The sequence below is a fragment of the Papio anubis genome, chromosome 12 (genome assembly GCF_008728515.1).
Source record: "Papio anubis isolate 15944 chromosome 12, Panubis1.0, whole genome shotgun sequence".
Taxonomy (NCBI): Eukaryota; Metazoa; Chordata; class Mammalia; order Primates; family Cercopithecidae; genus Papio; species Papio anubis.
In genome coordinates, this window is record NC_044987.1 from 122620291 (window position 1) to 122633403 (window position 13113).

General features: G+C 65.4%; 2 protein-coding genes across 4 annotated transcripts; both read left to right on the forward strand.

The window, feature by feature from the left end:
• The first annotated feature begins 1427 nt into the window (after nucleotides 1-1427).
• Nucleotides 1428-9302, forward strand: TH (tyrosine hydroxylase). Its single transcript, XM_021925398.2, has 14 exons — nucleotides 1428-1590; nucleotides 2465-2544; nucleotides 3353-3574; nucleotides 4544-4718; nucleotides 5031-5119; nucleotides 5277-5344; nucleotides 5719-5769; nucleotides 6189-6334; nucleotides 6457-6592; nucleotides 6676-6745; nucleotides 7168-7224; nucleotides 7462-7557; nucleotides 7860-7993; nucleotides 8839-9302. Exons 1-14 carry the CDS (start codon nucleotides 1485-1487, stop codon nucleotides 8996-8998), a joined length of 1590 nt encoding a protein of 529 aa, XP_021781090.2. The 5' UTR covers nucleotides 1428-1484; the 3' UTR covers nucleotides 8999-9302.
• A 2343-nt stretch (nucleotides 9303-11645) lies between these two features.
• On the forward strand, nucleotides 11646-13048 carry INS (insulin). 3 transcript variants are annotated; one of them, XM_009185350.4, is made up of 3 exons: nucleotides 11646-11755; nucleotides 11875-12078; nucleotides 12831-13048. In XM_009185350.4, exons 2-3 carry the CDS (start codon nucleotides 11892-11894, stop codon nucleotides 12974-12976), a joined length of 333 nt encoding a protein of 110 aa, XP_009183614.2. In that variant the 5' UTR covers nucleotides 11646-11755; nucleotides 11875-11891; the 3' UTR covers nucleotides 12977-13048. The 3 variants fall into 3 exon arrangements, with proteins under 3 accessions (XP_009183614.2, XP_003909425.2, XP_017803627.2); XM_003909376.5 differs by having other exon boundaries at nucleotides 11646-11705; XM_017948138.3 differs by having other exon boundaries at nucleotides 11646-12078.
• Nucleotides 13049-13113: the final 65 nt, after the last annotated feature.

Here is a 13113-nt window from a genome sequence, read left to right on the forward strand (position 1 = left end):
ACTGAAGAGAGAATGGGGACAGGGGTCGTCCCACAGCTGATAGGAGCAGAGTGAGCCCTGAGAGATGCCAGCTCTGGTGCCACAGTGACCAGCCAGGGGACGCCTTCAAGAAGTCAGGGAGCGTCCAGGGCTTCTGCTTACTGCTGGGCCCAGCGTGCCACCTTGGGCTGCCAACACCAGAAAGCCCAGCAGACACAGGAAGCCCCATGCCTGTCGGCAGCGGTTCCCCTCCAGCAGGGACAGCGGTAGCAGTGTTCAGCCTCGGGCCATGCACTCTGGGGCCACGTCCTTCCCTCTCTACAGTCCACCGTTGTCAAGGTGGGCTCTGGCCATCTCTGCTGACCCCAGAGGGATGAGGAGGCCTCCCCTTCGACCAGGAACCACCCTGGGCAGGGCATCACTCCCTGGATCGGGGCAGCGGCTGGGAGCAGGAGGTGCCAGTGGGCATGGGCGGGGTGTGGGTGCCTGAGGACTGTGGGGTGGACACGGAACTCGGGGGAGGCTCTAGGCTGGGGTTGTCCTCAAGGGAGTTCTCAGGTCACCCCAGAATCACCCTCGCCCTCAGGCCCGGTGGGGTAGAGGAGAAACTGCAAAGGTCTCTCCAAGGCAAAGGGCATCAGGGCCCTCAGCACTGAGGGACATGCGTGCTCTTCAAAGAAGGGGCCACAGGACCTCCGAGGGAAGCCAGGAGGCTAGCAGTGGGCCACAGAGGGGCTGGGGGGGGGGGTGGAAGCCGTCCCTGGCATGCCATCCTGGCCCTGGCCACCCTGGTGGGGGCTGCAATGCAGGAGGTGGGAGTCATTTGGAAACGCATGGCATCTCCTTGGGGATGTCTTCTGCAGCCTCCCAGGGTCCTCCACACTGGACGGGTGGGCCCTCCTGGGACATTCTGGACCCCACGGGGCGAACCTGGGGAGCCTCTGCAATGACCACACCTGCAGGGCCTGGGGGCTGCGGGCAGATGGCACTCCTAGGAAACACATCGACAAGACACACGGCCTGGAGTCTTCGGGAGAAGCAAACAAATTGCCTCCTGACGTCCAGGGCTGGAGGCTGGATTCCCCATCTTGGGGCTTTCTGGGTCCGTCTGCCACGAGGGTCTGGTGTTCATTGAAAGTATGCCCCTGGGTTGCCAGAGAGCCCCTCCCTGTGTGCTCCCTTGAGGGGTGTGGGGCCAAGGGGACCCTGGCTGTCTCAGCCCCCCGCAGAGCACGAGCCCCTGGTCCCCGCAAGCCCGCAGGCTGAGGATGATTCAGACAGGGCTGGGGAGTGAAGGCAATTAGATTCCACGGACGAGCCCTTTCTCCTGCGCCTCCCTCCCTCCCTCCTCACTCACCCCCGCCTCCATCAGGCACAGCAGGCAGGGGTGGGGGACGTAAGGAGGGGAAGGTGGGGGACCCAGAGGGGCTTTGACGTCAGCTCAGCTTATAAGAGGCTGCTGGGCCAGGGCTGTGGAGACGGAGCCCGGACCTCCACGCTGAGCCATGCCCACCCCCGACGCCACCACACCACAGGCCAAGGGCTTCCGCAGGGCTGTGTCTGAGCTGGATGCCAAGCAGGCAGAGGCCATCATGGTAAGAGGGCAGGTAGGTGCCCGGTGGCTGCAGTGGACGGGAGCCCAGGGCTGGTACCAGCTGCCTCTGCTACTCCCCAGCCTGGCCGGCAATCCCAGGCTCAGGGTCCATGCAGACCCCCGGGACCCGGTGTGGGTGTGGAGTCCTGGGCACGGCGGCATCCCCTGTGCCTGGTGTTTGAGTCCCTGTTGGGGGAGGGTAAGGTGATGCCTGTCCCTGTGTGTGCCCCTCTTAGGCCGACCTCCCTCGGGAGTTGTGTGGGTCCCTGTGTCTTCTTTCATCTTGAATCTTAATGATGGGAACGTGGAAACAAATCCATCCAAAAAATCCCACATGGCCAGAGGTCCCTGGCTGCTGCACACAGCCCCCACCCTACTCCCACCTGCCCCTGCCTCCCTCTGCCCCAGCTGCCCTGGTCAGCACCCCAACCAGCCTGCCTGCTCCGGGAGGCAGCCGCAAGGCCCTTCCCGGGCTCTAGCAGCAGTTCATGGTGGGGGGTCCTGGGCAAATAGGGGGCAAGTCCAGAGTCAAAGAGTATCTGGGCTCTGGGGCGATTCCCATTGGGCTGTTCCTCCCTTATTTCCCTCATTCATTCATTCGCATGGAGTCTGTGTTCCCTGTGACCCGTACTTGGAAGCCCTGTGTACAGGGGGCTGTGCCGGCCAGGCTGGATCATCGGGAGCTTCTCAGCCTGCAGGAAGGGTTTTCAGTGCCTCCATGGGCACACAGAACCATGGTGTCCCTGGCACATTTAAAAGGGATTTTTATTTATGGACCTCGATTGAAACGTGGTGTGAGTTGTAGCAGTGTCATTTCCAGGTACCTTCTCAGGGACGCGGGGTGCCCTCCCCCGCCCTCCCCCACCAGGCTCCCCACCAGGCCCTCCCCAGGGGGACCCAGGCCCAGCCTCACGGGCTCTCTGTGGCCTGGAACTGCAGCCCTAGCTGCATCCTACACCCCCGCCCCAAGGGTAAGAGGCAACTCCAGGAGGGGCTTCTGCTGCTCCCCTTCGTGTTCCATGACCCTGGAAGACCAGGGTGAAGCTGATTCTTCCCTTACAAGGGGCCCAGAGCCTTCTTGGGAGTTCAGCTCCAAGAGATGAGCCCCCGGTGTCTGCCAAGTCCCCCTCTGTCCAGGCCTGGGACAGCTCTGGGATCGAGGGGTTGGAGGTGCTGAGCCCAGCGAGAGACACCTGCACCCAGAGCTATGACAAAGGGCAGAGGGATGACAAGGCAGCCAGGAGCAGGCGCCTGGGGGGTGGCGCAGAGGGGCAGGGCCCAAGGACAGGCGTCCTGATGGGCTGTGAGAAAGGGCCCCTGTGCGGGAGGCAGGAGGGTAGGGGGTTTGTTCACTGGGGCCCTGTGGGGGCAGCTCCTTCCTGAGCTGCCGTTCCCTCCCCGGCAGCCAATGCCATCGTCCAAGACATTGCCCTCTTCCCATCACTAATCCAGTTAGCGCCTGGCCTGGGGATGGGTGACACAGCGTCTCTGTCTGTCTGTTCCCCACAGAGCGAGAAGCAGGCGAGCACCCTCCCAGCCCCTACTCCTCCCCCCGCCCCCACTGCTTCTGGCTGGGCTGCCCCCATCGGGAAGGGTGTGCAGTGCCTGCAGGCACCTCGGCTAGTGTCTGCCCCAGCAGGCACACAGTAGGCGCTCAACAATGTGCTCTCATGCCCGGCCTGTGTGCCATCAGCACCACCCAACTGTGGGATCAGCTCTGGGTGGGGGTCCCCGGGTCTCAGCAGGTGGAGGAGGCATGGGTGCCCCCTGTCCCCACAGTCCCCGCGGTTCATTGGGCGACGGCAGAGCCTCATCGAGGACGCCCGCAAGGAGCGGGAGGCGGCGGTGGCAGCAGCAGCTGCTGCGGCCCCCTCGGAGCCCGGGGACCCCCTGGAGGCCGTGGCCTTTGAGGAAAAGGAGGGGAAGGCCGTGCTAAACCTGCTCTTCTCCCCGAGGGCCACCAAGCCCTCAGCGCTGTCCCGAGCTGTGAAGGTATTTGAGGTGAGCCAGTGGCCTTCGTGTCCCTGGGGCAAGTTCACCTGCGGGCGGGGCTGTGTGGGGTGAGTTCCTGGCCCCTCTATAGCAGAGGTGCAGTTGCCCAGGCCCCTGAGGCCGGCACAGGATGCAGCGGGGGAGTCTCAGGCCTCGGCTCAGCCCCCACGGCATCTAGCTACACCCCCGTGTTTGTGAGGGATCCTGAGCCCAGCCCTAGGGCTGAAGCCACCGAGCCTCCACTGTGCCTCCCGCCTTGCCCATCCCCTGGATCCCCCTCATCCACCATTTCACACATGGGGGGCTCCCAGCAGGGCAGCACGGGAGGCAGGGGTAGGACGGTGTGCCCTCTCCCTCCCGCCCAGCACAGTGGCTGAGGTGATCACTGATTGCATTAGTCACTTGGGCCCCACTGTGCCCAGGGGGGGCAGGTGACCCAGCTCCCGGAAGAAGCTCCCACATGACATTAAAGGCAGACTCCCCCGGCCCAGCTCCGCAGAGCCCGAGGGCCACTGCAACCCATCGCCCTTGTTGCTGGGCAACGGAGGTGGGGCTGGAGCGGACCCTTCCGGCCAATGTCCTGGATGCTCAGGGGCCATTGAGACTCAGGGCCCATCCTACAAACCTGGATGAGGCCACCAGGCTTGGGGGCACCTTCTGACCAGTGGCTGAGGAGCTGGACAGTGTGGCACGGCCTTGGAACACACAGAGCTGCCCAGAAGCAGGTCAAGCCTCAAGCGGTGACAAATCCCGGTTAGGTGCATGACACAAAACCCAATTTGCCAGTGGCAAACCCTGATCTGGTGGCCGACAGCTGACCTGAGCCTGGAAGAACGGGATCTGTGTGCTGCTAGAATAAAAGTCAAGGGCAGGGCCTGGCCAGCCGGCCAGATGTGCCTCCTCCTCCCCTCCTCCTCACCCTCTCTCCATCTCTGTCTCTTTCTTCTTCTCTCTCTCTTCCTGCTTTTGCTCCCTAAGACGTTTGAAGCCAAAATCCACCACCTAGAGACCCGGCCCACCCAGAGGCTGCGAGCCGGGGGCCCCCACCTGGAGTACTTTGTGCGCCTCGAGGTGCCCCGAGGGGACCTGGCCGCCCTGCTCAGTGGTGTGCGCCAGGTGTCAGAGGACGTGCGCAGCCCCGCGGAGCCCAAGGGTGAGGCAGTTTCCTGTCCTTGAGTGCCACCAAATGACCTTGAGACGCTGGGGTGCAGGGGCTCCTGCAGGGGGACCCTACAGTGACCACGTGGTGGTGGACTGGTTCCCTCTCTGTGGGCTCCACTTTGCCTCCTGTTTTGCTACACATCCGTGTCTGGGCCTGGGGCCACCTCGAGAATCCCCCCGCAGCTATCACAGCCCCTGCTGCCTCTCCCCGGTGGAAGTCTTGTAGGGGAGGCTGCTTCAAGGTGGGTGACGCGGCCCCATGCCTCCAAGCTCACCAAGACCTCTTCCTCCATCCCCCATAAAGTCCCCTGGTTCCCAAGAAAAGTGTCAGAGCTGGACAAATGTCATCACCTGGTCACCAAGTTTGACCCTGACCTGGACTTGGACCACCCGGTGAGTGGTGTGCCCCCCACTCAGGCCTCCTGCCCCTGATCACATCCCCTACCCTTATCCCAACCCTGGACAGGAGTCTGTCGGCTTCGGGAGCCCCCGTGGCCTGTGCCCCCAACCCGAGCACGGCCTCCTGACCCGTGCACCCCTCTGCCCTCAGGGCTTCTCGGACCAGGTGTACCGCCAGCGCAGGAAGCTGATTGCTGAGATCGCCTTCCAGTACAGGCAGTGAGGGGCCCCTGCGCTCGGGACCCAGACTCCGTCCTGCAGGCTCACGCTGGACCTGGGGGGTGGGAGGGAAGGACAAAGGGGAGGACCCATCTTGTCACAGCATCATTGCCTCCTGCCAGCTCTGCTCCAGGGCTTTCCATGTCCCCAAATCCCGGGGGGAAACTGAGGCCCGGGGGGGCTAGAGCAACAAGCCGAGGCCGCACAGCTGGCTCACGGCACAGTCAGCCAGGGTGCACCCTCCTGTCCATCCTCCAACCCAAAGGCCTCCCTGCACAAGGCAGGTGTGGACCTGTGCCCAGAGAGGCTCCCTCCCTCCCTCCTGCCCTTCCCACTCCCCGAGGGGACCTGCTGACCACTGACCCCCTCCCCAGCGGCGACCCGATTCCCCGTGTGGAGTACACCGCGGAGGAGATTGCCACCTGGTGAGACCCCGTGCAGCTAGCTGGCGAGGGACTGGGGAGGAGCCCCGGGGGTGCCTCCTGGAATCCTGGTGTGTGAGGGCCGCCTCCAGGGACCTCGGCACAGCAGGAGAGACTAAGGCCAGGAAGAAGAGGGACCTCCAGGGATCAGAATGTTGGGTTGGGAGGAAGAGGCTACCCATCCTGTCGGGCCATCCCCAGTATGCTGAGGGACCACCCCTCACCGTCCCCTACCCCCTGGGATTCCCCAAAGCCACCGGCAAAAGCCCTTCCCAGGGGCCTGGGTCTTCACAGGTCCCCAAGCGGCGCGCGTTGGGAGGGGTTCAGGCAGGCAGAAGCACCCACAGCTCAGGAGGGGCTTCAGGGAGGGAGGTTCCGGCACTGGGGTGGGCTTGGAGGGCCCTGAGCCCCGCTGCCCGCAGGAAGGAGGTCTACACCACGCTGAAGGGCCTCTACGCCACGCACGCCTGCGGGGAGCACCTGGAGGCCTTTGCTCTGCTGGAGCGCTTCAGCGGCTACCGGGAAGACAGCATCCCCCAGCTGGAGGATGTCTCCCGCTTCCTGAAGGGTGGGCCCAGACGGGAGGGGCGCGGACCGGGGTGGGGGGCCGGGGACGGTCAGCCACGCGCCCCAGCCCAGCGCGGTTCCAGCCCGTCCTGGCTTGGCAGTGACCTGAGTGGCCCCTTGCAGAGCGCACGGGCTTCCAGCTGCGGCCTGTGGCTGGCCTGCTGTCCGCCCGGGACTTCCTGGCCAGCCTGGCCTTCCGCGTGTTCCAGTGCACCCAGTACATCCGGCACGCGTCCTCGCCCATGCACTCCCCTGAGCCGTGAGTGCGCGCCCTGGCCGCCAGCCCGAGGGTGGGGGGTGCGGCGCGCGGCCGCTCAGCCCCCCTCTCCCTCCCACGCGCAGGGACTGCTGCCACGAGCTGCTGGGGCACGTGCCCATGCTGGCCGACCGCACCTTCGCGCAGTTCTCCCAGGTACGCCGCGGCCTCGAGCGAGTCGGGTCGCCCAGGGGCTGGCCAGGCGCCGGGGGCGGGGGTCGACGTGCGGGTGGGTGAAGTGTGCGGCCTGCTCCTGGGCCCCGCCATGGGGGCTCAGCGCCCCGAGGGTCGCGCGGCAGAGGGCGGGGCTGGAGCGGAGCCTCCCGCGGCCTGTGCTGCCACCTGCCGGCTACCTGGGAATGGCGCCCTCGGGCTTAGGGATATGGTCAAGGAGGGCTGCCTGGAGGAGGAGGCCCAGTGGAGGTGCGGATCCAGTGGAGGTCGCCAGGGAAGGTCTCTGCCGCGCGGGAAGTGTCCCGGAGATCCCTGGAGGGGCTGCGGACACCCCCGGCGCCCCCACCTCGAGCACCTCTCAGGGCTGCCTCTCCCCACCTTTTATCCTCCTCCCCACTCCACAGGACATCGGCCTGGCATCCCTGGGGGCTTCGGATGAGGAAATTGAGAAGCTGTCCACGGTGGGTTGACCCCTCCATGCAGGGCCCGGGGTGTGGGCTTGGGGGTCCGAATCCAGGCTTCGCCCTCCTGCCATCCAGGCTGAGGCCTCTGCTTCCACCCAGGAATCGTGACCCTCACCCTGGCTCGCCTGCGGCCTGGCCTGGCCTCCCTGGGGGTGGTGCCCTGGTCACAGGTGACCAGGGGCTGCCAGGTGGCGGCAGCTGTCTCAGGGCTGATGCTGCCTGCCTTTCCCACAGCTGTACTGGTTCACCGTGGAGTTTGGGCTGTGCAAACAGAACGGGGAGGTGAAGGCCTATGGCGCCGGGCTGCTGTCCTCCTATGGGGAGCTCCTGGTAAGACCCTCTCCTTGCTGCAGCCCCCAGCAGAGGGACAGGGCTGGGGGACAGTGCGGGGAGAGGACAGGCTCCCAGCGGGAGGAAACTGAGGCCTGAGTCTCCAGGACTCAGGCTGTGTTTGGGAGAAGGCTTGTCTCTACCCAGTCCTCACCCCACACTATCCCAGGCCTCGGGAGGCCCGGCGGGAGCGGTGGCGGCGATTCTGCCCCAGGAACCCACCCAGCGTCAGGTTGTGGTACCCTGGTTCCCTCCGGGACCTGGGTGCAGTGGAGTCAGTGATGCCATTGGCCTCCTGCCAGCACTGCCTGTCTGAGGAGCCCGAGATTCGAGCCTTCGACCCTGAAGCAGCGGCCGTGCAGCCCTACCAAGACCAGACGTACCAGTCAGTCTACTTTGTGTCTGAGAGCTTCAGCGATGCCAAGGACAAGCTCAGGTGGGCTAGGCTCCTAGGGCAAGCCCCCAACGGTGCCCCCAAACTGGGCCAGCCAGGCTTCCTTCTGGCCTTGAGCAGGGCTGGGCCTGTGAGCCCAGGTCACAGATAAGAACACCGACCCCCGGTTGCAGCAGCCCCCACACAGCAGGGACCCCGTCCGTGAGAAGGACCCCAGCGTCTGGGGAGGGGCAGACCTATAGGACTGGGGGCTGCTGGGTGGCCAGGTCAAGGCTGGTGTTGGAGGTGCTGGCAGAGCCTGAGTTTTGTGAGGAGGTCCTGTGGAACCTGTCCCAACCCCTGCCCTGAGATGGGGAGAAGTCAGAGGGGATAGACAGAGTCAGGGTGGGGGGCATGGCGGGAGTGGGGTCCCCAGGGCTGGGGGCCTTTGGTGCAATGACCAGAGTGTCAGGAGAGGGGAGCAAAGCCCACTAGCCTCATCCTCATAAAAGGTCTCGTCATTTTCCCTCCAGCTTCCTGTAGTGCACTGGGGAAACTGAGACCAGGGGCTATGTTTCCAGTGGGTGCGGGTGCTGAATTCCACCCACAGGCTTAGGGATATGGTCAAGGAAGGCTTCCTGGAGGAGGAGGCCCAGTGGAGGTGCAGAGAGGGATGGGACGCCCGGCAGAGTCTCTAGTGGAAAAGGCGCCTAGCCTATCTCCCCCATGAACCCCCTCACCCAGTCCTGGAAGAGGCCTCAGTGTCCTGCCTGAGACCAGGTGGCTCAGAAAAGCCCTAGGAGCTCTGAGCCACCGTGAAGGTGGAAGCGCGGCCCCGGCTTCCCCTCTCCTGGAGGCTGCAGACTCTGCCCGCCAGTTGACGAGGGCTCTGCCACTCTCCTCCCCAGGAGCTATGCCTCACGCATCCAGCGCCCCTTCTCCGTGAAGTTCGACCCATACACCCTGGCCATCGATGTGCTGGACAGCCCCCAGGCTGTGCGGCGCTCCCTGGAGGGTGTCCAGGATGAGCTGGACACCCTGGCCCATGCGCTGAGTGCCATTGGCTAGGTGCAGGGCACCCCCGAGGGCCCTTCCCAACCTCCCCTGGGCCTGCACTGTCCTGGAGCTCAGGTCCTGGTGAGGGACTGGGTCCCGGGTGCCCCCCATGCCCTCCCTGCTGCCAGGCTCCCGCTGCCCCCGCACCTGCTTCTCAGCGCAACAGCTGTGTGTGCCCGTGGTGAGGTTGTGCTGCCTGTGGTGAGGTCCTGTCCTGGCTCCCAGGGTCCTGGGGGCTGCCGCGCTGCCCTCCGCCCTTCCCTGACACCGTCTGCTGCCCCAATCGCCGTCACAATAAAAGAAAGTGTGGTCTCTACACCTGCCTGGCCCCACGTCTGTGCCACAGAGACAGGCCCTGGGATCCCCAGGCTCCCACACCCCATCCCCAGCCTCACTCGGGTTTCGCCCTGTCCTCCTTCCTCCTCTGGGAGATGGCTGGCCACCCTGGCCAGGCAGCTGGCCCCTCCGGGCCTGGTTTCCCTGCTTACCCTGAGGCCCCACCCAGCGCTGAGCCCCCAGCAGCTCCAGAGGCTCGGGCACCCTGGCTGAACTGCCCCATCTCTGTGGGGTGCCCTCCCAGGGTGGGGAGCCAGGTGACAGTGGGAGGGCCTCTCTCAGGCCTGGCAGGGAGCAGGGTCACAACCGTGCTGGCTGAGGGTGGTCTCAGAGGTGGGCCTGCAGGCCTAACCCTCCCTGCTGACGGGGCTCCCAGCCCTTGAGAGGAACGGGGATAGAGGAACAGCTGCCCCAAAGCCGTCGCCCACCCACAGCAGGCTCTGCAAACCAAGGGGGAGCCTCAGCGTGGCCCCCAGCACATGTGCTGATGGGGAGGGTCCAGCTGAGCTGGTGCCCAGGCAGATGGTCTGGGCCTGTCTCCCCAGCGAGGCAGGCGGGGACTGGATTTCAGACTCTAAGATGCCCCTGGCTTACCCGAGGGGCCTGGACGTTGCCCTCCAGAGACAGCACCCAACACCCTCCAGCCTTGGCCAGCCAGGGTGCCCCCTTGCTACCTTGGAGAGAGCAGCCCCAGGGCATCCTGCAGAGTGGCTGGGATATCAGCTGGCCTTCAAGGCCTCTCCCTCCCTCCAGCTGCCCCACCACACTCTGCTGAGATCCTGGCTCTCAGCTCCCAGGGCCGACAACCCGGGCAAACTCCTACTCATCCGTGAAGGCCCTCCCAGGCACGGCAGTCCTTCCCAGCCTGGCAGTCTGTTCCTCACACGCTGTCGGTGCCCAGCCCCTGAACTTGCATCTGGGGGTGTCTCTGAAGGGCTGTGAGCCTCAAGGACGCCCTGGGAAAGTGCCTGCCTTGCCTCCCCCCAGCCCTGCCAACCCCTGGCTCTGCCCTCCCACCTGGGTACCCCCAATCCAGCCTCCCTCCTTACACACCCCTCTTAAGGAGGCACCCATGCCTTCTCCCGCTGCTGGGCCTCAGAGCATGGTGGCGTCCTGGGGCGGCCCCTGCATGTCCTGCTGTGGCATGGCTCGGGGTGGAAAGGGCGGAAGGGAGGGGCCCTACAGACAGCTGGTGCCCACTACCAAACCTGCTCGGGGCAGGAGAGCCTAAGGCTGGGTGTGTGCGGGGCGGCCTCGAGAGGTTCCGAGGCTGAGGCCAGGGTGGGACATAGGGATGGGAGGGGCCAGCGCACAGGATGCTCCAACCTGCCTGCCCCCACGGTCTCGCTCTCCTGCTGCTGGGACCTCCTGATCCTGCCCGTGGTGCTAAGAGGCAGGTAGGGGCTGCGGGCAGCAAGGCTCGGAGCCCATGCCCCCTCACCATGGGTCAGGCTGGGCCTCCACGTCCCTGTCCTGGGGGGCTGGGAGGGCCGGAGGGGTGCACCCCAGGGGCTCAGCCCAGATGACACTATAGGAGTGATGGGGTCGTGGGGCCTGGCCAGGAGAGGGGAGATGAGCGGGGGCTCCCAGAAGAGGAGTAGGGGCTGACAGGGTGCCTGGGGAGCCTGGACGGAGCTGGGCCAGTGCACAGCCTCCCATACCTGCCCATGGAGTCCTGCCGCCACCCCCAGATCACATGGAAGATCACGTCTGGGTGGCCTGCTGGGGACTCGCTGTTCGTCCCCACGTCCCTGGGTCGTGCCCTCCTTCTGCCACCCTGGGGAGCTGAGGGCCTCACCCGGGGCTGCTGTCCTAAGGTGGGTGGGAACTGGGCAGCCAGCAGGGAGGGGACCCTCCCTCACTCCCCCATCCCCGCCACCTTGGGCCACCCATGGGGGCATCTTGGGCAACCAGGGACTGAGAACAGGGGTCCCGAGGACAGGGGGTCTGGGGACAGTGGTGTAAAGAGCCCCGCCCTGCAGCCCCAGCTCACCTGGTATAATGTGGAAAGTGGGCCGGGGGGGGCTTTGCTCTGCTGGAGACATTTGCCCCCAGCTGCGAGCAGGGACAGGCCTGGCCACCAGGCCCCTGGTTAAGACTCTAATGACCCGCTGGCCCTGAGGAAGAGGTGCTGACGACCAAGGAGATCTTCCCACAGACCCAGCACCAGGGAAATGATCCGGAAATTGCAGCCTCAGCCCCCAGCCATCTGCTAACCCCCCCACCCCAGGCCCTAATGGGCCAGGCAGCAGGGGGTGGCAGGCAGGGGAGATGGGCTCTGAGACTATAAAGCCAGTGGGAGCCCAGCAGCCCTCAACCCTCCGGGACAGGCTGCATCAGAAGAGGCCAGCAAGCAGGTCTGTTCCAAGGGCCTTCGTGTCAGGTGGGCTCAGGGCTGCCCCACTTGGGGGTTCCAGGGTGGCTGGACCCCAGGCCCCAGCTCTGCAACAGGGAGGACATGGCTGGGCTCTTGAAGCGTTTGGGGGTGAGCCCAGGGGCCCCAGGGCAGGGCACCTGGCCTTCAGCCGGCCTCAGGCCTGCCTGTCTCCCAGGTCACTGTCCTTCTGCCATGGCCCTGTGGATGCGCCTCCTGCCCCTGCTGGCGCTGCTGGCCCTCTGGGGACCTGACCCGGTCCCGGCCTTTGTGAACCAGCACCTGTGCGGCTCCCACCTGGTGGAAGCTCTCTACCTGGTGTGCGGGGAGCGAGGCTTCTTCTACACACCCAAGACCCGCCGGGAGGCAGAGGACCCTCAGGGTGAGCCCCACCGCCCAGCGCTGCCCCTGGCCGCCCCCAGCCACCCCCTGCTCCTGGCGCTCCCACCCAGCGTGGACAGAAGGGGGCAGGAGGCTGCCACCCAGCAGGGGGTCAGGTGTACTTTTTTAAAAAAGAAATGAAGTTCTCTTGGTCACCTCCTAAAGGTGACCAGCTCCCTGTGGCCCAGTCAGAAGCTCAGCTTGAGGACGGTGTTAGCTTCGGCAGCTGAGCCCCAAGATACATCAGAGGTTGGGCACGTTCCTCCCTCCACTCGCCCGTCAAACAAATGCCCCACAGCCCGTTTCTCCACCCTCATTTGATGACCACAGATTCAAGTGTTTTGTCGAGTACAAGTCCTGGGTGACCTGGGGTCACAGGGTGCCCCACGCTGCCTGCCTGAGTGGGCCAGACCCCTGTCGCCAGGCCTCACGGCAGCTCTGTAGTCAGGAGATGGGGAAGATGCTGGGGACAGGCCCTGGGGAGAAAAACCGGGGGCACCTGTTCAGGCTCCCACTGTGGCACCGCCCTGGAGTGGGGGAAGGAGGTAGGACATGTGGGCATTGGGGCCCGTGGGTCCACACCCAGTGTGGGTGACCCTCCCTCTAACCTGGGCCCAGCTTGGCTGGAGACGGGTGGGAGTGCGACCTGGGGCTGGTGGGTAGGTGGGCACTGTCTCTCCCTGACTGTGTCCTCCTGTGTCCCTCTGCCTCGCTGCTGCTACGGGACCTGCTCTGCACGGCCCGCCCTGGCAGTGGGGCAGGTGGAGCTGGGCGGGGGCCCTGGCGCAGGCAGCCTGCAGCCCTTGGCGCTGGAGGGGTCCCTGCAGAAGCGCGGCATCGTGGAGCAGTGCTGCACCAGCATCTGCTCCCTCTACCAGCTGGAGAACTACTGCAACTAGATGCGGCCCGCAGGCGGCCCACACCCTCCACCTCCTGCACCAAGAGAGATCGAATAAAGCCCTTGAACCAGCCCTGCTGTTCCGTCTGTGTGTCTTGGGGGCCCTGGGACAGGCCCCGCTTCCGGGCGGTGTTGTGA

Coding starts and splice junctions, on each gene's coding strand:
- INS (XM_017948138.3), top strand. CDS start 11,781: ATGGCTGGGCTCTTGAAGCGTTTGGGGGTGAGCCCAGGGGCCCCAGGG. Junction 12,079..12,830: donor GGAGGCAGAGGACCCTCAGG/GTGAGCCCCACC, acceptor CCGCCCTGGCAG/TGGGGCAGGTGGAGCTGGGC.
- TH (XM_021925398.2), top strand. CDS start 1,485: ATGCCCACCCCCGACGCCACCACACCACAGGCCAAGGGCTTCCGCAGG. Junction 1,591..2,464: donor CATGGTAAGAGGGCAGGTAG/GTGCCCGGTGGC, acceptor GGCCCTCCCCAG/GGGGACCCAGGCCCAGCCTC. Junction 6,593..6,675: donor CCCATGCACTCCCCTGAGCC/GTGAGTGCGCGC, acceptor TCCCACGCGCAG/GGACTGCTGCCACGAGCTGC.